The sequence below is a fragment of the Abramis brama genome (assembly GCF_963993115.1).
Source record: "Abramis brama genome assembly, chromosome: 22".
NCBI lineage: Eukaryota > Metazoa > Chordata > Actinopteri > Cypriniformes > Leuciscidae > Abramis > Abramis brama.
In genome coordinates, this window is record NC_139984.1 from 1,050,081 (window position 1) to 1,076,432 (window position 26,352).

General features: G+C 39.9%; 1 protein-coding gene across 4 annotated transcripts in view; it reads right to left on the reverse strand.

The window, feature by feature from the left end:
* Positions 1 to 860: 860 nt before the first annotated feature.
* LOC311073327 (uncharacterized protein) overlaps positions 861 to 26,352 on the reverse strand; it is a 54,689-nt gene continuing 29,197 nt past the window's right edge. For 2 of the 4 annotated variants that reach the window (XM_084098970.1, XM_084098973.1), the window contains exons 2-3: positions 6,430 to 7,905; positions 861 to 2,054 (exon numbers count right to left, since the gene is read on the reverse strand). In XM_084098970.1, the coding sequence (XP_083955096.1) occupies positions 1,734 to 2,054; positions 6,430 to 7,761 (1,653 nt within the window). In that variant the 5' untranslated portion in view covers positions 7,762 to 7,905 and the 3' untranslated portion in view covers positions 861 to 1,733. Of the gene's footprint in view, positions 2,055 to 6,429; positions 7,906 to 10,245; positions 10,402 to 26,352 lie in introns of those variants that run through there. The other 2 variants (XM_084098972.1, XM_084098971.1) reach the window with 2 other exon arrangements.

Genomic DNA, 26,352 nt, shown 5'->3' on the forward strand with positions numbered 1-26,352 from the left:
AGCCCTATGTTCCCACAACCATATGTTCCCACAGCCCTATGTTCCCACAGTCCTATGTTCTCTCATTTAACTATGTCCCCTATGAAGGGTAGGTTTTAGTGCTTGTGCTGGTACAGGGATAGCCCAATTACATCCCAGACAAGTCTCCCTCCTGTGAGGGGTAGGTTTAGGTATGTTAGGGTTAGGGTTAGGGTTAGTGTAAGTGACTACCAAATTGGGAGAAATGGGGATAAAATCTGATGCAAATTGATGATAAAGGAAATGTGGGAACACAGGGCCTAATTTTGGAAAGATAACAAAAAACCTTGGAAATGATGGAACATAGGGCTGTGGGAACATAAGGCTGTGGGAACATAGGGATGTGGGAACATAGGGCTGTGGGAACATAGACATGCTTTTTCTGTTTCTTCATGCAATCACAGACGGACTCAGTGATGGTGAGATCAGATCATACCGGCTGTTGTCAGACTCCTTGTGCATACACAAATCTCACTGGATTATTACAATTAATGGCAAAAAGAATGTTTGGACATGTAAACTGATATGTCCTACTGACACACTACAGCAAAAGATATAAATAACTGACTTAAAACCTTTTTTTTGGGGGGGGGGTTAAAACCAAATCCAGGTATTGCTTTTCACTGTGGCCTGATTTCTGCTCCAAGCCAGAGTTTTGAATTTAACATTTTAACTTTTCCATTGACATAGAGTAGCATTGGACGTGTGTATGATGCTTCTGAAGGTCTCGACTCTCTGACCTCATGAAACCAGAATATTCAGAATTCAGAATATTCCGTCGATGGTACTGTTTTCATTTGTCGTTTCATTGCGATGCTAAAAATGGAATTGGATCCTTTCGATATGAATCTAGAAAGCCGTTCTTTTATTTCTAGCCAACATTGTATTACTGTCTCACAACTTTAAAAATATACAATTTTAGAGCATTTAGAACATTTATAAAGAAAAAAATCTAACAGCAAATATTATTTGAGAAACCACAACAACAAAAAATAAATCAGAGAAAAATAAAGTGATAGAGTGTGCTTAATCAAGAGTAGATATACCCGTATCTGAGTTCAAAACACTAGATTTCTGTCATTTCCCCCACAAATCCCCACAGGACTTCTCTGATGTGTCATTAGCACCATCGCTCTTTAAAAACACCAGGCCCAGGGTCGTGTGTGAGTTTGGTTTCAGTCCATCATTAGTGTCTCTTCCCTGGGTAAGACAGGCTGGACTGTGTAATGCTAAAGTGAACTAGCATATTGTCCCCACACTGAAAGCTTGGCTGAAGGCTGCTTTACATTCAGCTTGCCTGCTGGACTGAAGGTACAAACGCAGTTCATAAGCATGAAACAAGACTGCATTACCAAAATAACAGTAGACTATTTCGTTTAGCATATTCACAGATCACTTGTAATGATATATTCTCATATTATAATTGTGTACTTTTTTTTCCCATCCCGTAGCATTGGCTTGTTATAATACTGATTGAAACGACATACCCTGCAGAAAGAGGCTTGAGATTAGCATAACTAAAAGGTGCATGGCATCACGAGTAAGTGATTTTTTGATTGTCTCATTGTGCATTTTGGGATTCGCTAGCATGTGTTGTTCTACATTCTGAAATCACGTTTAATATGAGAGGACCGTAATAGCTGTTCAGCTGTATCTATGAGGTTACCAATAATCATTTGCTAAACCTTCCCGCGGAGTGAAGTCCACTGGAGACATCACTGCCGTCTCTCGAGCTTCGAGCCTTGAGGTAAATGGGTGCTAGTCTTGCTTCCGGGCGGCAGCTCAGGGGCAGACCAGCGTCTCTTGCGTGTGCGCGGCGGCTCTGGCGGCTGCGGCGCTGGGACGGGTGCGCGGGGGGGGGGCATCTCCGCCGGCCCGCTCGGAGCAGGTGTGGGAGTCAGAGCCAGACACACGTCCCCGGTGCTGAGCTGACGGCACTGCAGCCCGTACAGCCGCGCGCTCCGCTGGGGACTGCAGGAAGACCAGCCGCGGTCCCGCACGAAGAACGGATACTCCGCTAACACTGTGAGAAGCTCCTGCCGGGACAAGAAAGCACACTTCGGTAAGAGGACAACACTTCACAGACAAAGACACTTGAGAGAATTCCTGCCAAGAAAACTCTTTGTTAGAAAACATAATTTGTTGTTATTAAGTAACACCGTGTGCTAACTACAACCAGCGCGCGATAAAGGTTCTTTTCCATGTTAAGAGTGTTTGTTTTCTATTTTTCTGCGACGTCGCGCTGGAACAACAAACACAAAGTGTGTCAATGATAATCTCAGGTACTGTTTATGTGCTTTATTTAATGTTAAAAGCGTGTCATGTAACTCTGAATATCATTTAGTGCTCCAGCTTTGAGGCTGTAAAAGCAACAGTGGATAATTCACCTCAGATCTTGAAATTAAACAAATGGAAACAAGAACGTTCAAACTGTGAACAAACAAGTGTATTCTTTGACAACGATTGTTTTAGTTACTCGGTAGCCTGTGTATTTTTAATAATGTTTAAATGGTGTAATATTTGTGAATTTGATTGTGTAGCTGCTTATCCATTTTCTTGCGAGTGCCGTCAAGATTACTGTCTGGTGCCGCGAGACTCCGCCCACACGCTGTTCTGATTGGCTGACTCCGCCCACACGCTGATCTGAATGGCTGTGGGTTTTGATTGATTTTGACGCATCTCGCAGTCGCATCGCGTCTGGTTAGGACCATATACTGTAAAAAAATATGGGCGTAGTGTCCGTGACGTCACCCGTAGGTTTCTGAAGACCGTTTCTGAAGCCTAAAGTGGGCGTGGCCGACCGTCGCCATCTTGGCAGCGCGTCACTCACGAATTTATTTATTTTTACTGTCAGACAATGAGCTGAGGTAACGTGACGGCTAACAGACAGCAGACAAACGGCTAATGATGACTAATGACCACAGCAGCGGGAATCCACCGGTCACTCAAAAGTGGACACACCCTTAATTATGCAGAAATGTAATGCTTAATATAATTTAAACGGATGAGTTATAAAAAAAAAATCACCCCCCTCACAAACAAACATGTTTCTTTCTGCTGTGAAGCTGAGCATTTTAACATGGGGGAGATACAGATTTGACTCACTTCTGCATCCAGCCTCAAGCGGCCAGTCGATGAATTGCCGTTTAATTCACTTCCGTGTCGGTTTCAAGAGAGAGACCGGGACGTTGCCGCTGTGTTGAATCACACCGACTCAAACAGTGTGGTCGCTTGGCAACCAAAGACAACAGAATTTGGCACCAAAACCTCTAGCAGGAGCTCCAGTGCTCAAATGCTCTTTGAGAAAGAAGTGTTGTTTGCACCCATAGGGGTGAATGCTCCTTTACACCACTAGATGGCACTCAAATTCAGCTCAGAACTTTTCTTGACAACCGCTTTCAATGACACACATGGAATTTGGCTGATCCTTGACACGATCTCGGAAGTTGATTCTACGCTAATTTAAACTAATAAATTGATATTTTTTTTATGTTTTCTTTTTCTTTTCTTTTTTATGTACAACATGAGAATAAATAAAATTATTGTCTATGTTTTGAGACAAAAGTCTCCTTAATGTTTTTCTGTTTTGTTCAAGGTAAATAAAGCTACAGTTTTTCAATAAGAGAAGAATATGTAAAGTATGGTATTTGGGGTGACAGACAATAATTAACATGATAAGAAACAGCTGTCTGACTTTTTAATTTGTTGACATGACATGGTTAGATTCAAATGATAATTAACATACATAAGTTGGGTGTCCACCTTAGAGATAATCACCACTTATAATGCAACTATCATATGTAAAAAAATATGATATTAATTATATAATATAATAAAATGTTATATTTATTGTTAACTGTAAAGCTATATTAAATTATTATGGGATCTAATTATGGGAGCTAATTTATAAAATAATTTTATTTCTGTATTTTTAATATGAACATATTTAATGACAGTATATTTATTGTACAAAAATGAATGTATGAATTAATCAAAATAAACAGAAAACTTTGCTAAAGAACTTCTACTAGCCAAAACGAAAAACATCTGAAATAAGCAAGGTTATCTAAATCAAAGATTAGACTGAAATATGTTTATTGTAAAATATAATTCTCAATGACTGAATCGCTTTTTTTCGACAGTCAATCATTGTTTTGCAGATGCCAGAAAAAAGGAAAGAGTGGAGCCACAAACTGAATCTCTCCTGTTGCAAAACAACATTCTTGGGACTTCTCTGATAAAACAACATATATTTTGTTGTAAACTCCAATAGCCAAAATTAATGTTTAACATTAGCAGACAGGCTGTCAGTTCATAAAGTGAGCTTACTTTATTTTCTTCAATTGACAGCCATTTAAAAAGGCCAAACTGTTCTCACTCCAAAGGTGGATGATAATGATCCGAAATATCAGAATTATACCCCAGCATACACTGTAGACTCTAATGCTCAAAGTATTCAACTGCACTGAGCAGGGGAAAGTTTAAGTATTCAAATTAGTTGAACCTTGGTGAGTATTTCTAACTTTTTTTAGCTTATGAAACTGACACATTTTACGTAACCAGAATTGTTAATGTTTTGAGTTTAGTGAACTGTCTTCACTGTCTTAGCTGGGGTTTAAAAGACACTTCATATTCAGCAATATTATCGATTTGACCGCATTGACACTATTGGATGAGAAAAGACATCACTGCTTTCTGTTGAACTGCTTTATAGATTAATCAAATTAATTTCACCACTGAACAGACTCAATCTCATAAATGGCACTATTGTCTTCTGAGGAGCTGTTTTACAGCTGAAAGTGTATTCAAATTTTGCAACGTTAATACTGCCGTTTTTGTTTTTTGTTTTGTTTGTTTGTTTTTTATTCTTGTACATTTCTGGCTTCTTCTGGGGATATTTTAACATCCAAATTTGCTGTTCTTCTGAACCTCTCATGAAAGACTTTTTTTGCTGATCCTGAGCCTTGGCTGAATGTGAGCAATGGCTTAGCAAAGAGTAGAGGCAGCTGGGAAAAAAGACAGACACAAGGTTCCTTATGAAATGATTTGGTGTTATCAACATTATGTTTAAGGGATAATCATTAAGGAAAAAAAATCTAAATATATTCTCTTCAGAAATCCTATTGCTAGTGTTTATCCTCTTGCCACCCTTGAGACCTGTGAACAATGAAGTCCTAAATAAAGATTTTCATAGTTTTTTGGGCTCTTAGTATGAATATGATAGCCTTAAGGTTATCTATAAGATAGTGTGCTCCAAAACAATGACAAAATCGTTATATATTTTATGTTTACGTTACTCTGATATATTTATTTTATTTTATTCTCATCTCACACATCATGAATCTTCACTCAAAAGGCTTTTTTTTGCAACGGGATGTTTTTTTATATAATGTATTTCTAATAAAAATACAAATGTCATCTTACAAGAAATGTGGACGCAAAATGGCTAAACAAAAAAATCAATTTATACAACCATATTATATATTAAAGCACAGACTGTTTTTTAGGTTTTTTTCAATCTTTCTTTAATTTAATTAGCATCAAACAAACAATATAATTACACTATAAATAATGATTGCACAGTAGGTGGCGGTATGCACTAAGGCATTAAACAAAAGAAGAAAGAAGAGGCATGGCGTGCTTCTTTTTAGCATCTGTTTCCATGGCGACTCCATGGTGAATGTCATTGTGTGGTCACTGCTAACTCTGAGTTTCACACTCCGGGCTGACCGAACTTACAGTACTCCAGAACGCAGAGTTGGAAACTGCATACCATGAGTGAGCAAGGTTTGGGCTTATCACCCGAGAGCGCAGGGGTATATGTGATGGTAAGCGAACCTTTTTTTTCTGGAATACCACACAGATTCTCATCACATTTTCTGTCCAATCAAACGCTCTGTAGAATCTGAAATATCCCGCTCCCTACATTATTAGATGCAGAGGCTCGATATGTCCTGCTCTGAACTCGTATTTCAGTGGAAATGACATCGACACATTCAATCGTAACCGTGTGCCTTTCAAGGGACTTCATTAGGATTCTAAGTAACCTTTTCAGTTGCCTGGAAGACATCAAGTATTGGAAGGCATGTTGCTGCTTCAACATGCACAATTGGTTTTATGTTTTTCATCCATCAACGAATTTCAACGACGCAAACAAATTTTGTCATAAAGGATCTGAAAAAAGTGGCCCATGCTTTAATTTAGTTTGTGCAATATAGTGATACTTCGTCAGTTGTGCAAAGAGCTTCCAAGACAATTGTCATGTTTTACTTGTGCTTTTGTTTTCAGTTTTAATTTAGTTGTAGTTTTTAAAATTCCCTTCCTTGTCATTTTGCGCTTTTCATTTCAGCATAACATCACTTGACTTGGCATCATCGTTTGGTTTCTGTATACATGTTTGTTGTGACTCACCTGAGTGTTGCGGTCTGTGAGTAAGACCTGCAAGTGGTTGAAGCCATAAGTGGGTCCTGGCGAGATTAGCAGAATAGTGCAGGTGCTCAGGTGAAACTCAGGCAAGGTGTCAGCACTGCGCAGGAAGTCCTCAGTCTTCAGCTCCTCCACCCTCTTCAGATGGCCACCGGCCAGCTCGATCAGGGAACCTTTGGCAAAATGAGGTAGGACTGCAGAAGGGGGCGGGTCGGGGCCCGTGAGCACAGCGACGGGAGGGCGGTAGGACCCTGCAGAGGGATCCCATTCTGTCTCAAACCCATGGCTGTTCTGTTGGCTTTGCAGGGAGTACTGGGAATTCCTCTGGGAACAGGACACAGAAGGACTAAGTTGTGGATATGCTTGAGGGTTCTGGTGAGCAGAAGGGCAAAGGGACCCCAGAGCATAGTAGATCTGAGCTCCAGCCTGAGAGGCACTAACACCAAAATGGTCCTGAGAAGTGATGGCCTTTCCTGTCTTTGTGTCTGACGAGGGGGGCACTGGAGCTTTGGGTGTTCCCCGGCGGTCCCTGTCCCATGAGGAATGTGCACTTGTGTTCTCTCGTGGCAGAAGGCCTCTCCCGAGGGTCTGTCTTGTTGTATTCTCCTGTCTTCTTCTACCATTGGCATGTGGACCATCCAACCTGCTCACATTGTCGTTCCCGCAGTCATCGCAAGAGGGCATTCTTCTGCTAGGCCTGCTGTCTGGGCTATCAACACCATTTGGCCGTCTGCCATGGTACCTGAGTCTGCTGTCAGGGAGGGTGTCGTGGGGATAAGCCGTAGGCTGTGGAAAGAGATTGGGGGAGAAGAGAGACGAGCTGTAGTCTCGCCGACTGGGGCCGTAGGACCACATTTCCCTGGACTCGGCTGTGTAGACACTCTTGAACGTGGGCACAGAGATGAGCGGTTGCACACTAATGGGGGGGATGTCACTGCTCAGCCAGCGAGAGTGGTGGGGAATGGAAGGCTCCAGTCCTCCATCCATACCCCGTCCACACAATGTTTCTCTCCAGGACGCCGAAGATGAGCCTCGCCGCTCTCCCACCTGGACCGGCAGGTACGAGTGGTGCATGCCGGGCGTATAGGACACCTGCCAAGGCAAGGACAGAGGATAAGGGGGCAGCATGGGGGGAGCGGGTGGTAGAAGATCCCCACTCTCTCTGTGACCCTCGGTGGAGTGATGCTGCCGTCGGCTTCGGAAAGGGGCGGGGGGTTTGAAGTCATCCTCTGGAGCTGGTTGATCGGATGAGCCCTGACGGGACTCCCGCTTTTTTGGGGGGAGACACTCCTTGCTGCGGTCTGGGCTTGGATTCATGGGACAATCCCCCGGGCCTTCTGGGCCACACTAGGTTACATGGGCTGGGGAAAACAAGGGGCTAGGAGAGATAAATGTTCTTCTGCTGATCAGCATCACGCACACGACGTGTCACTCACGGCCACGTTCAGAACTCCCACTCACCTGAGAGGAGAAAGTGCAAGAAAAAAAAACACGTTACTGACCTCTTGCTTGGCCCACAACAGTATATGCACACAACAAAAACATCAGTGCAGGCCCTAAATACAGTATTTTTTAAGTATAAAATCTATATCCTAGCAGATTAACCTCAAATTTAGTTTAAAGTGTTGTCCATACACTTGCTGGGGCCTTTATATATGACTATCTTCTATTCTGTAGAACTTCGGTTTTGTGGGCTTTTTAGTGGGAGCAATAATTGGACAACTGAGACCTAAATATAACATCCATGTGATTATCACCATATTGCTGATGTGGTCCCAACAAACAAACAAAACCTATACGGATACACAAACACTCAAGAAACATTTTCTCACCCACACACATACAGATATGGCAAGAGACTACATGCCAGTTCTTAATAGGTTGCCTCTGCTCATTAAACTGTGATGGGAATCTCCAGACTTATTCCAGAATTTTTCAATAACTGCTACTGTAGTGATAGGAAAAGCTACCTCACTATTGAAGTTCACTTTGGGATATACAGCATTTGAAAAAACAACAAGAACATACACACAGACACACACACAAAACCAGGCTCCTTAAAGAAGACAAATCTGCTTGTTTCATTCACACCTTCCTGTGGGGCAGTGTCTCTAAAGTCAGTCCAGCACTCCTCACACACTTCCACTGCGCCGCGCTGCCAGCACATCTGGTCTCTTTCTCAACGCCTCTGTCTACCACACTGTCTGCATGCACTGAACCCGATACCCTGCTGCTGTTCCCATGGAAACTGAGTCCATACATCCTCAGTGACCAAAGAAGGCTAAGAGGACTATATAGGGATTCTGTCGGAAAATGTAGGCCGCCAAACTGTTCAGAACTCATCACATAGGAGCAAGCTGCTAAAACAAGTTTAAGAACAGTTTGTTTGTCTGAGCTTTCACACTGGATGGAGACCATTTCTAATTTTTGTCACAAGTTACTTTTTTTTATATGAACTCTCAAGTTCTAGTGCAATTTGTGGAGAAAATATTTACTTGAATAATAAATGGAGAGCTGAGTGTTAGTAAGTTTCTCATACGACAAAATGTTGAGCTGTCAAGTGCTTACAAATGCTTTATGTTTTTTATAGTGTTTACACATTGTTTTGTGCATCAATGGTCATATACTGTAGTGTGTAAAGCAATTAAACCGCACATAATATTTGTTATATCTCTGAATGCTGCACATATGAACACATTTTCATGATGAAGAAGAGAAATCCTGGATTAAACATAATCATATTACTCCAGCAGATATTTAAATATAAATAATATAATATAATAATAAATAATAAAAGTTGAGAAGCATTTTTGTGGCAATTCTTTTAATTCAAAACAGAACTGGAAAGGTTGGAAAATAGAAGACTTAGACATAGAAGAATTCTGTGAACTGATATTTCTGCGAGCTTGAACTTTATTATCTCTAGGTGGAGTGTTGAAAAATAAAATATAAATATTACATAAATGTTGACAGCTGTAACATGCCTGAAACATGCCATGATTATTACCATAAACATTCAGTTTTTGAAAGGCAGGTACAAATACATTTTACACCTTATATCCCTGCTTGTTGAGTTAGATTAATTCTCTCTAACATGATGGTTTTGGATCAAGTACAATGCTCTGCAATTTATACATTTAGAAAGTTTTTTTGAAAGCTTCACAGTAGAAAAAAAAAAAAAAAATCACACAGTAGAAAACAGGACAAGCACTGACAGAATCAAATTGACGAACACAAATAGTCTTTAAGAGGAGCATTCTAATAGCATTTCATTAATTAACAGCCAGCGTAATACACAATCCTTACAGACAGCACAGCAAAGACATCTTTCTCATTTATCAGACTGGATTTATGGCGACTGACATTTATTACACTGCACTGTCACAAATAACATTGAGGCTCAACACTGATTATGTTTGAAGTGTCACAGTATATTAATTTTCACTAGTTTAAGTCTCACTACTTTTCATGTTAACTCATGTTCTGCTGTTCTAGTGCAAGTAATTTGTGCAGTACAAGCTAGTGGAAAAACTGAGAACCAGTGATCTTCGATGACTGACTAAAAACAACCTAAAAAATACACCTAAACCTAAAAAATCCAGGGGAACCTAAAAAATACACCTAAACCTAACCTAAAATAATTACAAAATAAACTATTAACTTTAAGTAAAGCAAAAAAACAAAACAAAATGAAACAGAATGAAAACCACAGATTACAGAAAAACCAACTAAGCATGTCACGAGCACACCTAAATGGTGTTAATGACTTAGATGGAGATCAAAATGAAAAGCACTGCTGACCTGAAGCGACTGACCTTGATGGGGTGTGCGGAGCAGATATCCGTGTGACGCCACTTACTCCTGCAGTCCATCACACCTGCATCTCTTCCACACACACACACCACTCAGGCAGCGGTGTGTACAAATCTACAGGCAAATTGTGGTGTCACACCATGTCGAAAGGGCTGCAAGGCTGACTGTGAAAAAGTGCGATAGTTTGTGCGTGTGTGTGTGTGTGTGTGTGTGTGTGTGTGTGTGCATGTACACAAGGCTGAGGAAATGAGTAATATCGTGCAGTGTGAGGCATGTCTGCTGTGCAACAACACACAGGCAGACCAGTTGCTGCTGTCGCCCACTCGCCTTACTCACTGTGAAAGGGATAAACACACACACATGCAGTAACAGACGGGTAATTACACACACTCCTACTCATCCTATCGCTCTCAAACACACACTCTCAGCTCTGAGCATATGCATTTACATACGTGATAAGAATGTAGATAGATAGTGATATACGCTCTGGTTTCAAGCACATCACTACACTGTAAACAATTACCAGGATTTTAGAAGACTTTCTGACCATAAATAAATTACATTACACTGTGAAATCACTAGCTGTTTCATAAACTCACCATTGTGGTGATTAGTTCCTTTTGGCTGAGAATGTGGATATATTTACTGTTCATTTCTTTATATGTGTGTTCTGACCATAGAACACATCTGGTTGCATTGCCTCCACACTACACAACTGAAGTTTAATAACCAGGTGTGCCACAGAAACATACTATCTCTTGCATGTTAACATGAGTTTCTTTCAAACAGTGAGAGACATTTGGTTGTGTTAGTTGCTTGGTTTTCTGTGTGTGTGGCATTATACTGGGTAGCCTCACACACTCAAAACCTACTGAATTAAAATCCTGGATTGAACTGGATTGTAGAAGCTGAGAAAAGTCTAGGTTACTATGTAATCCTAGTTTCCTGAGTGTTAATGAGAGATTTGCGTGACAGAAACACATCAGTGTTCACATGGTCTGAAGCCCTATATAATTACACCAGTTCATTGGCTGATGGTGCTAAAGCGATGCCACTGAGGTGATACTTCTTATACATTTCTGCTTGGCTTCATCACCTCAGATTGTGAGCCCATGCAGCAACAGGGAAATATGGCCAGATATGCAGCGTCTCATTTTCAGTCAGGGAACGTTCCCTTTAGTAACAATTCAATGCTGTGTGAACAATTTAACATTAAGGCATATGAACTGTTGCAGCCAAATTACTAAACCTGTGTGTCAAGCAAACACTGATGCACCAAACATGCCAAACAAAAATATATATACACATATGAATTACTTCCATCCCACAGAAAGAACCTATGATGCCAGAATCAAAAGCTTCATACAAATCTGACAAAAGTGTTTGGAGAGGACCAGCCTCAAGCCAATGTCTTCCAAGCAAGCACCTTTAACCAACGCCAATGAAGACGCCACGTTACTTGTAGAATAAGAGTAAATACTGAAGACAACCCAAACGCCTCATAGGCCAACCGATGAGACATCCTCTGCCTGAAGACCGCATAACCTCTGTTTTGACCACCAAAGCATACAAAAAGCCCGTCTGACTTACGCCCACTGCTCCTTCTAAGCTACACACTTCTAATGTCATACCCGCAGAAAATAAATGCTGTGCGGTGGGCAGATGCAAATATAAAAAGTATGGATGCACCAATACCGATACCAGTATCGGCCGTTACTGAGCTCATGTACTCATACTCGTAAAAAAAAAAAGGCATGTAGAGAGAGAGAGAGAGAGAGAGAGAGAGAGAGACAGAGAGAGAGAGAGAGAGAGAGAGAGAGAGAGAGAGAGAGAGAGACAGAGAGAGAGAGAGAGAGAGAGAGAGAGAGAGAGAGAGACAGAGAGAGAGAGAGAGAGAGAGAGAGAGAGAGAGAGAGAGAGAGAGAGAGAGAGAGAGAGAGAGAGAGAGAGAGAGAGAGCACTTCTGTTGATTGCTGATCGTTCACTCAGTACACGTGTCATTTGGATTAAAATGAAATCGTATATGTAAGTAAAACATGAACTGTTACCTGTTTTATGTATAATGGCTGGTTCCCTACATTTTTACAGGATGTTTGCAGGTCAAGAAGTTCCATGAACGAAACATCCAAAGCGACCGCTCCGAAAACCAACGTCTTGATAGACAGCGCGCGGATACTGAATTGAATTGTCATTCACGTCTTGCGCTTGTAAGGATGAATTCACACAAGTTTATGTAAAAACGCCCATCTTGGCGAGTATCCCAGTAAATAAAGTCAGTTATCTCAAGTGAAGTAGACAATCTATTCACATGGGTCCGTGCGTTCGGTCTTAAAGGGACAGCAGTCTAATAAACCTGCTGCTGTGTTTTAATGTTAAAGGTGCAATGTGTGATATTTCTGAGGATCTATTGACAGCAATGCAATATAAGATCCATAACTATGTTTTCAGTGGTGTATAAAGACCTTACTTAATGAACCGTTATGTTTTTATTACCTTAGAATGAGTCATTTATATCTACATAACCGCGGGCACCCCCTTCTATGAAGGTCGACATATTGTGACGTCATGTTTCTACCGTAGCCGACAGCGAACAAACAGCACTACAGAGCGCGCTTCGTCACTAACTTGAATGAGAAGCAGCAGAATTTCTGGAAAATGAATGACCACAGGTATTGTTTAGGACAAGAGCCGACGGAGGGTAAATCTTCTTCGAAGAAGAGAAAGTATGATGAAGCCAAAAAATAAGGGAGAAACGTAGGCAAAAATCACGGGTCAACATCGGTGTGGCTTTTCACCGATGGAAGGGTCTTATTATGAGGGAAAAAGGCTTTCAAAACGACGCCGAAGTTGCCTGTTTTCTGCTGGACAGGTAAGGTATTCCAACTTTAACAATGCAAATGAAAACTGTTGTTTCATAATGTTAGCATTACCTAGAAGCTAGCCATAGACACAGTGAGAAGTGACTTTTCCCTTGTCAGTGGTGTAAAATATGTAGTTAGATTGTTTCATGTAACTTAGTTCTTCTCCCTCGCTGTGTTATGGCTTTGCTATGTGGGGATAAATGTGCTGGTTACGTTCGTGAGACAATCAGCTGATTAGTACTACTGACCGTAAAACACTAACGTTAGCCTACAGCATAACAGCTCATATTAGCCAGCTAAACTTTTACTACCCTGTTAGAAAAAATTTGTTGTGGGTTTGCTATGTGGGGAGAAATGCTGGTTACGTTCGTGAGACAATCAGCTGATTAGTATTATTATATTACATATTAAGACCCTTGATCCACCTAACTATGGCTTTGTAAACTTTATCCATGATGTGGTTTATAATGGACTGTGGTACAGAAACAGTGACGAAGTTACGCTTACGTTTTCCATGTTGTCTGTCGGTGATCATACTTGATGTGATAGTTTTTGGGATGTTCAGTTTATTAGGCCAGATGAGCAAACCCTACCAAGATGTAACACATGTGGTTTTACTGAATAATTAAGTAAATATAATTTAATATAAAATATAATATAAAGAAACCTCATTGCTTGACTTGCTACTCTCAGCTGACTCAGACTCAGACGACGACATCTTTTATCTGACGTCGGCCACCGTAGCTTCTCCTTCGAGTTTGCAAAGGGAGGGATAGGCCGTGAGTGACTGGCTGTTTGCAATTCGCAAACCTCACCACTAGATGCCGCTAAAAATTACACACTGCACCTTTAATCAAACAAAGGACAAAGAAATTACTCACTGCTCTTGACTAAATAGGCTACCCTTTAAAAAATATCCATCTATATTTAATTTATACAGTAAAGAATATGCAATGTTTTTTTCACATTTGATTACTTTATTCAAATCTCTGTACCTGTTAGATCTACCCGAAAAACTCTAAAAACACTGTTTATTTCATTTGTAGCCTTTCTTCCCCCATGAGCCAGACCACAGTTTATGAGCCACACTCATTAAATAAATAAGAAAATATATACATAAATCATACAAATTGTCAGTATTTGTGTGTTTGAGATATTAAATGCACCCAGTATATGTGGAAAAATATGATAGAAATTAAAAATGTCTGCTTTTTCTACACGTGTCCTCCACCTGTGTGCACGTCTCATCAGCGCTGGAGAAATCGCCCAGAGAGGCGGGTCTGTGGAGCAGCTTAGCCAATTGCTGATTTAAGATATAAATGTTTGACATAAAATGTAGCCAATCAGCGAGCTCAAATCTAGTCAGCTATGGGCGATTCTTTCAGTGCCCATCTCTATCAGACAGCGTCTATCGGTCTGGCTAGCTGGATGCGGTCATGCTAATGCCTTGTTTTGCTTTCCATGATTACTTTTTAAAACAACAGGGACAGATCCAGCATGGACAGTTACCGGAGTGAGGGAAGCAGCAACTGTCTGAGAAAGAAACTAAACAGTTTGAGTTCAATTTCAAATGCAAATGGAAAGTTTGTACAATTTGTTTGTTTTTGTGTAAGAATGCCTCAGCATTGTAAAATGGCATTAAATAATTTGTAGACTTTTTCACAGAGCACTGGTATCATGCAGTTTGTGTTAAATTGTGTTTGGGTGGTTAATAATAATAATAATAATATTTATTTATTTATTTATTTTTATATAGTGCCTTTCCAACACCCAAGGTCGCTTTACAAAGATATGTAAAAGGCAGTGGTTCTCAAACTGGGGTACATGAGGTGACAGATGGGGGTGCGGGAACAAAATGCTGAATTTTGCCATTCATTTAATACTACCTCACCTTAAAATAAGATTTAAACTGAGCATGCATTTCTATCAGGTAAAATGCTGTAAATACATGACATCCGATCAAATTACCTCATCTTTTGCGGTCAAAACTGTCTGCATTTAAGCAGCGTGTATAGGCTATATGACAGATCTCGTGCAGACTGCTGCCTCGGCAGATCACGCTATACTGCCGTTCTCGACAATGTACGTTACCTTTGTAAAAGTAGGGATTTAGCACTTACTAGCATGAAGAACAAATATAGACACAGGCTGTGCATGGAGATCGATATAAGATTCAAACTCTCTTCGATACAAACACATACCCAGTGTGAGTTCCTGTGTTTAATGATGATCACATTATATGAAGATCCACACGATTGCGAATGTGACATTGATTTTATACAACAGTTCAACAAACGAAATATTAATATTAAGTGATGTTCATTTTCAACACAGTTGTCAGTATTTTTTTACAACAAACTAATAGCTCTAATGAAAGCCACAGCAGAACTGCAGCACAGCAGTGTTTGTGAACGAATCATTAGAGTCAATGATTCAATGATTAATTCATAAATACAGCCACTTGCTTCATTACTGAGTGAATGAATGATTCGATGACTCTCCACCTACTGGTGGTTTTAATATTTAAAAGCATCACTTCGTTTTTACCATCATTGCATATTTCTCTATCGAACATTTTTTTATTTAAAGCATTATTTATTTTACAAACGTATTTGTAAAGGTAAAAATGCACTGGAAAAATCGATTTAAGGGGGCAAATATTGTCCCTTACTGAGAAAGGTGTGACTGAAGAGTGGGGGTACGCAGAAGGATGTTAAAGCCTCATGGGGTACAACTCTAAAACGTTTGAGAACCGCTGGGACTGGGTTGAGGAATAGAACAAAATAAACATCAACATCAAAACACAATACACACACCAAGGGCAGAAAGTAGGCCTAATATACAGAGGTCACTTACAAAGTTAGGTTAAAGATACAAACAAAGAGGGATTCAAACAAATAGCATATCAGTAACAATGTAGAATTTACAGACTGTGAGCTGAAGAGTTATATCCAGATAAAAAATGTGTTTTTGAAGGAGAGAAGGGTGGATGTTTGACGGATGTCTTGAGGAAGAGCACTCCACAACCTCGGAGCCACTACGCTAAAACACTCCAGACGAAATGGTCATGGTCACCAGACGAAACCGACTGAATATGACACAGCCCCACCGAAGATGTTTGTCACCAGCCGCCACTGGATTACACTGAGGGTGATTGTACCTTGTAACTGTAATTCTCTCCCCTTTCCACTCGGTGGCTAGTGCGCTCTTGCTGACTATCAAGTTAATACTCAATCATGACCATAGCCAGCTATGGAGTCACTGAAGTCCAGACCTGTGTAGTTTTTGTTATTTTTAATTATTGATTGTTTGATTATGATCACCTGATGATATTTATACATTTCTATATAATCTCTGAGAAACAGTGAATTGTTACACTGAAGGCAGCAGTAATCAGAACTTTGTATTGGTTTTTATCTCCTGCTTTAACTTACTAAATGTTTTTAGAGTGCAGACCTCTTTTGCATTCTCTGGCTTTGTCCCAATTCAAAGGCCATACTGTACCTTTGAAAGCTGCAAAGGTTTGACTGAGAGTTGTTAAAGTCCCCCTCTGTTGAAAATCAAGTTTTTAATGTTGTTTATATGGCATGTAAAATGGAATATTTTGATGAACTAATTTAGTTGAAATCAAAAAGTGATTTGTAAATATAGAAAAGAATATCATATTTAGTCATTGTGATTCTACAACATTACTATAATATTGTCATTTCACGTCCTTGTTTACTGTAATATCATAGCATACAGTCGTAATGAACTACATCTGTGGCAATTAATGAGTAATTGTAAAGAACAACTAGTAGCTAAATCAACTGTAAATTCACACTGAAGTTTTTACAGTGATACGAGTGGGAGAAACTGAGATATGAATCTGTTGAGAGAGAGAAAGAGTAGAAGAGATTGAAGATAGAAAAAAATATGTCATGTCAAAAGGGCAGGGCAGAAAAAGAAAGAGACAGCAGTAGGAGAGAAAATATTATAGAAGACTCATCCTACACAAAACCTCTAACTCTGAGAGTCCATGGTGTCATAGAAACCTCTGAGTCAAACCAAAACTGTGTACTACATCTCTCTTTCTCTACACACACACACACGCACACACACACGCACACACACACACACACACACACACACACACACAGCTCCTGTCCAGCAGATGCAGCGTCAGCGTTCTCTTTGAAGACATGTATCTGAAGGAGAATACTGCCACACTCTTTAAATAGACACTTGTTTGGATGGGACAAGATTGAATTGCAAATTACTGAAACAGATCTGCTGTGTTTCTTCTGATTACATGTATTACATTAATTTGTAAAATTTTAGATGTTACAAAAAAGTACTTTTTAGAAGTAAAAAAAGGTAGTAGAAACCAGGGTTCATCTTTAATGTCTCTCTCCATTGTCCTAGCCCTTAAATAAAACAAATGATGTTGAAATGCAATCACTTTTTAATGTCAATATTTAGCACACACACACCCCACTGACAGGGAGATTTGCTGCTCCAAACCCCCACCTTCTCCCTGAGAAGTTAGCCAAGGGGCTCAGAAACCCCAGAAGCATATGCAAATGTTTTAAGTCTGTACAGAAAGACACATTAAAGCACTGAATACTTGACAACCCAGCTATTGGGCTGAAGTAAAAAAATACTAGTTAAAAATACTGCTTCATGTCTGATAGAATCCATGATGATCAGATATTGTCGTGTTTGGCTTTAGGTTTGGCATCACGTTTAGGATTTCATGTCTTTTATTTTGTATGCTCACAGTTATGTTTCCTGTTTGTCATGTGATTGTCTTGCTCCTCATGTGATCTTGCCGTGTGCTTCCCTTGTCTATGTGTCATGTTCTGATTGGTTGTTTTAGACGTGTTTCTCAGGTCTGTTTTCTCATTGGTTCATTGTTTCATTGTGTCCAGGTTGTCTAGCTTTTTTCTCTCTTTCACGGCTGTTTGTGAGTTCAATTTCATGTTCATTTCCAAGCCAAGCCATGTGCAAGTTTAATGAACCACAGGTTTGAGTGGGAGGCTTTTGGAACACACAGTCGCCAAACATAAGTGCAAGATTACCTTGGGTTCATTTTTGCCAAAAGACAAATATATTTTATTTAATTTGTTTATGTCTTTATTACATTTAGCTCAAAGCTTCCATGTGATATTATTTTACAATGAACTGAACATAAGTTTTGAATAACTCTTGTACACACTCACACCCACAATGAATGAAAATAACAATTCACTGTGAACATGTGCACATAAAATACAGAGAAATACAATTAAACAAATAGCGTATTAAAGGAAAGACGTGTTTTATGACTTCAAATGTTTAGTGGTCCAGCTACATTTCTTTGCTGTGAATCATTTTTCCTGTGTGCAGCACTTCTTTGGGCTGATCATGTTTCTGGTCTCTGAAATCTCTATGACGCTGCAGAACTCTCCGGAAGACCAGAGGAGGTGAAGGTGAGGAGGAGGAGAGAGCGGGATCTCAGATGAGGTGAGTATGGAATAGTTACATGTGAGTGTGTGTTTAATCTTTATCATAGTGAGAGAGAACTAAGAGATGATGTTTCGAATCTTGCACTCTCTAATGTATCAGCGGCAGAATCTGATGTATCTTCATGATATCATTGAAAGGAATCTGTGTCAAAAGTGTTTTCTATTTTCTTTTTTATCACAGCTATTAAGGACAATTGAATTAATTCACTCAAAAAAAAAAAAAAAAAATTCTACATGCAAGATACTTGGAAGATAGTAAATGCAAGTCCATTCTATGGATTCAACTGAATGCACACTACTGCTACATATACTTTGTATTATGTACTATGTTATATGTAAGTAATAGACTATTGACTAATGACTAATTAACTTGTAAACTGCTTAGGGGAGGGCGATGTTACCAAAATCTAAAACCCTGTCAATTATGTGTGTCATTTAACAGTGGCAGTGACACACATCACCAAATATAGTGGATATGAAAAGTCTACACATGATATGATATATTTATATATTATATTTTTCTACCTTTAATGCAATATTAAAACATTTGGTATGGGTGTGAATGATAATTAATTTCCAAAATGTTGATATTAGCCAAGTCTGGGTAAAATATATCATATTACCATTATAGAAATCATAACTAAATTATAGTCTTTAATAGTGGGAAAATTAGGAACCATGTGTCTAAGAAGACAACTGTTGATAATGTGAAGGAGTCAGAAACTATGTTTGCATGTATGTTCTTAACCTGGTTCTCCTTAAGCCGACAACGCACGTGATCATGTAAACGCGTTAACCCGTTTTCCTTTATCAGAGTAAGGTCATAATAAACGGCTTAAGCATAAACCGATCGTCACAGCTAGATTTCTGCCCCTTACACACGATATCTCCCAGCAAGTAAATGCATTAACCTGCTTTCTGTCGGCTTAATGATGTGCACATGTGATATGTGACAGATACACGTCCTTACTATGGATTTAAGCCTGTCATCCAGACAGAGCAAGAGTTTTGCAGTAAGGGAAGAGGAAATATATCGCAAACTCAGACTCTTTCTTGACTCAAAAAATTATAAAAGTGCCCTAATCTCGTGCAGAAGCAGAAGAAGTGGTTCAGTCAAAACGCTACATCTGTGACTGCATGAGAGGAGAATATATGAGCCGTAAGTTTCCTGCTGACATGTATGCTTAATTTTACATCACAACCAACATAAATGAAATACTCTGAGTCAGATATGCAAATTATTACTTTTTGACATCACCACCGGGAAATAACCCGATTTATGAATAAAGTCTTGTAAACGCGGTTTACTTGTGTTGTTGGGTTCCCTTTTGAGAACGGTCACTTTGTATTGCGTAGCTAATACGCAGTGGGGAAACTCCTTTCCTCAAGAAATATTGAAGCCTATATTTAAAACACAGTGCAGCTGCACAGCGAACACAGCAGAGCGTCTTGCTCGCCCATTGGCTGTGCTGCGGCAACTGCACACCCTATGGCAAAGCGCCTCTGACGCGCGGCCAATCAGGTGACTTCGTGCCCAGCGCGTCAGAGCCTGTCAGAATGGGCGGGACCTATGTCTATACATAGGCTCCGATTTCACCAAATATCAGATTTTATCTCCTTCAGTGACACTTCACATCTCTGTCTCCTCTGAAGCCTTCGCCGTGGAAACAAGTCTTTTACAGCCAGAATGAGCCTTGCGTACAGCGGACAGCGCCTTCTTGACTCACCTAGAAGCCGCTTCTCTTCTGTCGCCGTTCTCCTGTGGCCATCCGGCGAACAACGCTATATCCTTTCACTGCTACTGTGTGCTCGCCGCTGCGACACTACAGTTTCTAACAGAGCAAATTTGCGAGGCGTTGTTGCAAAATGCCTCGCTCTTCATGCACCTCGTGTGGATCCCATCTGCACGAGCCCGATGGGCACACAGAGTGCGGCGCGTGCCTGGGAGCCGTCCACGCTGAAGCTGCACTCTCTGCCGGAGGTTGCTCTCACTGCGAGAGCTTTCCGATCTCGACGCTGCGGACGCGGTTAGTTCTCTTTAAAGACGGCGACACCGCTCTCCCTGCTCTTCCTGTTGGATGCGGGTCGCTCTCCATCCACGCTCAAAGTACAATCACTGAGAAGAAACAACCTTGTCGTTCGTTTTCTCAAAGGAGCCAGGAGGTTGAATTCCCCCAGGCCCCCCTCTATACCGGCTTGGGACCTCTCCACGGTCCTTGGGGCCCTGAAGGGTCCCCCATTTGAGCCGCTACAGTCGGACGATCTTAAGCCACTTCTGCTGAAAACTGCTCTGCTGCTGGCTCTGGCATCAGTTAAGCGAGTGGGAGATCTGCAGGCGCTCTCCGTGAGCCCTTCCTGCTTGGAGTTCCACCGTTGTCCTCGGTCTCTCCGGCTGCACCGCAAGTTTTTCCTCAGTCGTTGCCTTTGTTTTATTGAAAAGTTTAGTTTTGTACAATAAAAGTAATATTGCTACTCTGGATACAAGTCTTTGCTCTCTATGTGCCAACTGCCAGCACACCGTAACAGTAGACTATGGATGGAAATATGCATATGGAAATGGTATGCAGATGAAGATATGCTTAGTAAAATTAGGCATTGTAAACTCCATATAGTTTGGGGAGGAGACGGGGAGGGGATGCATGTATGCACAATCTTCCGCTGATTAGAATTTCTAAAGGGAATTTTGCATAGATTTTGGCGTAAGTGGACTTGTGCTTTCGCAAAATCTTTTTGTACACTGTAAGGATGAAATATACACAAATGTTTTATAAAGTCCTCAGAAAGAGTCTTATAAATTGCATACATTGCTAGAAACTTGGGATTTCATTATTTCACTCTCTTAAAATGTATTCTTTTCTCACTTTCTTTATTTCTGCAGCTCGTGTGAATGAGTGTGTGTTTGAGTTAGATTCGTTTTTGTGTATTAGAATAGTTAAATAAAGTCTTGTTTGTATTTAAAGAGAAGTGTCTTGTGTTATGTGCTCACAAGTTAATGTCTTTTAATCTTGTTACCGTGTTAATAAATTGTGTTTTCACTATACTTTGGATATTAATATCCATCACAGAGTTAATAGTTACAATTAATTTGACCAAACTGTAAAAAAAAGTGATTGTCAAAATTCCTTTAAATATTAATTCCCTTTGAGCTAAATTGACCTGTTTCACTTACAAGACTCATGTTTGTACTCTATGCATACAATTAAACTTATAATTAAATACTGCTTAGGTAAAACTTTATATACACTGTTCAAACTGTGAACTATGCAAATAAGATCTACACCAGATCCCAACAGCCAATTGCACTGCTGAAACAGGAAGGCGCAAATTTGCAAATCTCTCCTGCTCTGTATCCCCCAACCTCCATAAACATCCTGGTGCGACTCTCGTTCATTCAAGTTGTCTAGAAGACCAGCGACGTGGATGGGCAAGATGGAAACATGAGAAGAAGGGGAGATCTGATAGTTATTTGGCAAATTGTGTCCGTTTTTCCCAGCCCTGGCTCCCAAACATCGCAGAAGTTTAAGGGAATCTTAAGGGTCATCTGAGATGTGACTGAGATGTTAGATTACGGATACATGCGCAGTTTTGGAAATTCTCTAGGACCAGAGTTTGTAAACACTAACCTAGATGCATGACACTATTGATTCGTCAGATCTCATCCATAGATCTCAGACTCAGTTTATGGTTTGGCAGGGGTAGACATAGGTCTCTAGCGACAGCTAAGGCCTGGGGATACACTATCTTAACCGATTTTAAAACTGCACAATCTAGATTCCGCCAGATCTCATACCTGCCGACTGTAGTAACGATTTCAGTTTGTAGTAACAATTAACTTAACTTAAGAATGAAAAATATGGAGGGCGATCTACGTTTGTTAGCATTAGCCTACTCACTTGTTTCAACCTGGCAGTAATTTGGGTCCATGCATTTTCCTTGTTGGCCCTGTTGTGATAGTTGCATGACACATTATAAAGGCACTCTTACTGTTCCCATGGTTGTACAAGTCAGTCTTCTTTCTCAATACTCCACTTTCATGACATGTTTCTGCTATTAAAACAGCACGTAACATCATCATGAATATAATTTAGGTGAAACCCAAATCAAGAGTCCTGTGAATATATTAGATATAAACAGTCTACACAACCCTGTTAAAAAAAGGCATTAGATTTACCATGGAACACAGTGAAGGCAGTCATCAACAAGTACAGAAAGTATGGCACAATAGTGACTATTAAGATCAAGGCATCCCTCCAAAACTGTTGGAAAATATATATATATATACATTGGTTATTTATTTGTTTTAAACAGCAGACTTAATATTTATCCATTTCTGGTCATAATTTGGAGACAATGAGTATATGACCCGTATTTATCACGCAGTAAAAATGCCCCTCCCCGTGTCGTCTGTGGATGAGAATCCGAAACAAGGACTGGTGGGACGTTGTCTGCTGTCTGTTAGCTGTCACTTCACCTCAGCTAATTCCAGCTGCTGAACTTGGCATCTCTGCCTTGTTTGTGCTTTTTTCGGGATTATTTCATACAATTTAGTACAGGCATTATAACTTCGCCCACGTCGTTAAATTCCGTCGTTGTCAAATATCGAGAGAACAACCAGCGCTGTATTTCAGTTGTTTTCCTCTGTGTACATGTACTCATGTCTTGTATGTCTGACAATTTCGTTGCTTTTTGGAGTTTTCAGATTTAAAAACGTCTATAGATACAGAGGCTGCACTCGTTCTGCGGTACCGTTGCTCTCACTGAACAGATATATGCTATATATGCTTATTACTTTTTAGTGTTAAATAAAAAGTATGGTCAGATGAAATCCTGCAGGTGTCAGTGCTTTCTCTCCGTCCATGCAATAAATGCACATCCTTGAATGAGCGCGCATTTCTAGCGCATTTACTTGAACTTCTGAGGTAATATCTTTGGTTTGACCCATTTGAGAGGCGGACAAAATCAGAATTTAAAATGGACTGAATATGAATAAAGCTTTCTACGAAAAGACGTGCGATGTGGCACTGACTGACATGTATGTGCATGAATCAGTAACACACACACACACACACACGCTCTGATCAATATTGTAAGTTACTGCATAATACATTTTTAACCAGCTGAATAATACAGCATCACGACAAATAAAGTCTCACTTTTAGCTATGTCTTTTAACTATTAAAGTATTTCTAAGGGCAAAAACATGAACTTTAACTATTGGCTTTACATCATCAAGTCTGTCACTTTAGCGCAAGGCCCTGTGGTCGCTCACTTGGCACAGCACTTAACGGTACTGCCAGTAGCATATAGCTTTAGCTCCTTAGCCTGAGCTAACACCATTGCGTTGATCTAGGGGGTGTGGTTTCAGCAACGGGCACCTCAGCTCCACCCACGTCCCGCCTCTGCCCATTTTCTGTTATCTGGGAGTGACGCGCTTCCAAGATGGCGATGGCCAGCTCCGCCCACTTTAGGCTTCAAAAATGCTGTTCAGAAACCTATGGGTGACGTCACCGACACTACGTCCATTTTTTTTTTACAGTCTATGGTCATTATGCTATTTCAATGTCATCGCACATGCGCAGTCCTTTCAGTTTCCGTTTTCAATCCAGTCAAGTGTTCTCTTGATCGGAATCAGAAAAGGAATAAAACACCCCTTTCAATCGGATCGAAATTTTGTTCAGATCGAGCTCAATCGGATCGATTAAGGTGTTTACATGAAGGCTTCTCAGTCTGATTGAGCCAATCCGATTACTAACGGATTATTTGGTTGCATATAAACGTAGCCAGTGTAACCTCCACTTAGTCATCATTTACTCACCCTCAAGTTGTTCCAAACCTGTATGAATTTCTTTCTTCTGCTGAACACAAAAAGAGATATTCCATTTGTTGATGGGCCCCATTGACTTCCATAGTATGGAAAAAAAATTACTATGGCAGTCAATGGTGCCCATCAACTGTTTGGTTAACAACATTCTTAAATATCATCTTTTGTGTTCAGCAGAAGAAATAAATTTGGCCGTGACCACCATGGACAAATCCCTGCCATCCCCCCGGTGTTACGGAACAGAGACTCACAACAAGGATGATAAGGTTAATAAACAGTTTATTTGAGATTGGCGGGTATACGGACATAAAACAGGCATGTATCACTGATGTTGATAAACAGGAATGAAGAATGAGATACTGACAGTTCCTTTGTGTTGTAGATGGATGAGGAGGTTGTGGATGAGGTGGATTATGGCAGCTGGTGCACACAGAAGATGGGAGGGGGGTAAGTAACCATTGTACGAGAGGGGAGACGATGAAGACACGGAGGATGCAGGTAGACGAAACAGTAAACGTAACATACACTATACTGGAGGTAAGTTATGAACTTAACCCTCTGAGGTCGGCAATCACGCCGGCGTGATCTGCTCGCTTTTTTCCTTATCAGTTGAATTGAGGCCCGAAATACTCTTTTGACTTTGATTTTACAAACAAGTTTCATACATCAATCGATTCTGTTAAATGTGTATTATTTTTGTGTATACTCACAATAAAAACAAAGTGTTGTGCTTTTTGCCAAATAAAGAAAAATAAACACGAAGCGAGTTCTGCCTTCTCTCTGTCAGTGAAGTCCATTCTGAAACGCGTCCGAAAATGAACTGTAACTCAGCGAATACTCAGTCAAACAGGCATACAGACACACAGGCATGAAGCTTGAATTCTCTTCTTTTAAATGAAGTAATTTATATAAAAAACAAATATTCTCATCTTGTGAAATCTGTATTAAAAGAGAGCGATTCCAGTCGAGCTCATTACAGCTCATTCAAATGTAATGTGACACGCCCACGGAGAGCGCGCGCTATTCAAACGCGCTGTGAGGAATAATAATAATGAAAAATATTCCTCAGAAGTGCGGGTATATTTATATGCCCTAATATTTCATAAAAACAACGTTACAGTCAGGCGAAATATGAAAGACAACATTTTGTTGACTAGATTTGGGTACAGTTTTTACTGTAGAATATACTGCCACATCAGATAAGCTTTTGTTTAGCAATTTCTATATAAAATACTATTTTTGTCAAAAATAAAGTCATCAACTAATATGTTAGCTGTTCCAATGTTGGCTATATTCAAACTAATAAATACATAGATAAATGTAGGCCTATAATAATTTTTTTTTTTTTTACAAAGAAAGAGTACACTTGAAATATTGTTGAAATTGTAATTATTGTTGTAATTGTAACCTTTTTAATAAAATAGCAAAACATATTTACAAGAGAGATGTAAGCAAAATCTTAAATGGTCAATATAAGTCTTCTTCTAAATATATCTTTTGTCCTTGCATTGTGGCTCAGTCAGTGTCACACCTGAATGAATGGCTCATTATGCAGAGTGGGTGGGACATTGTATTCTCAGGTGTAAACCACTCCTCGTTCACGCCCCCCTCGCATATTGGCTTTCCAAGCAAAACCTGTTTTACATCAATTTAAATCAATGTATTGTTTTATGTGAACGATAAAGCAAGACTATTTTCACATAATTTTGAAGCCAGAACTCGAAGCGACAACATCCATTAGTCAAAAGTCTTATTGACACATATTTATTATGAGTTTTGTGGTCTTATTTCAGCAACTTTCATTTTTATTTTTTTCAATAACCACGCATAAACATTATTCTCTTAAAAATTCAAAAATATACATGCATGGTGATCACATATTTTGGTAGCCCTGTTTGTGCTATATAGAGTGAATTTACACCTTTGC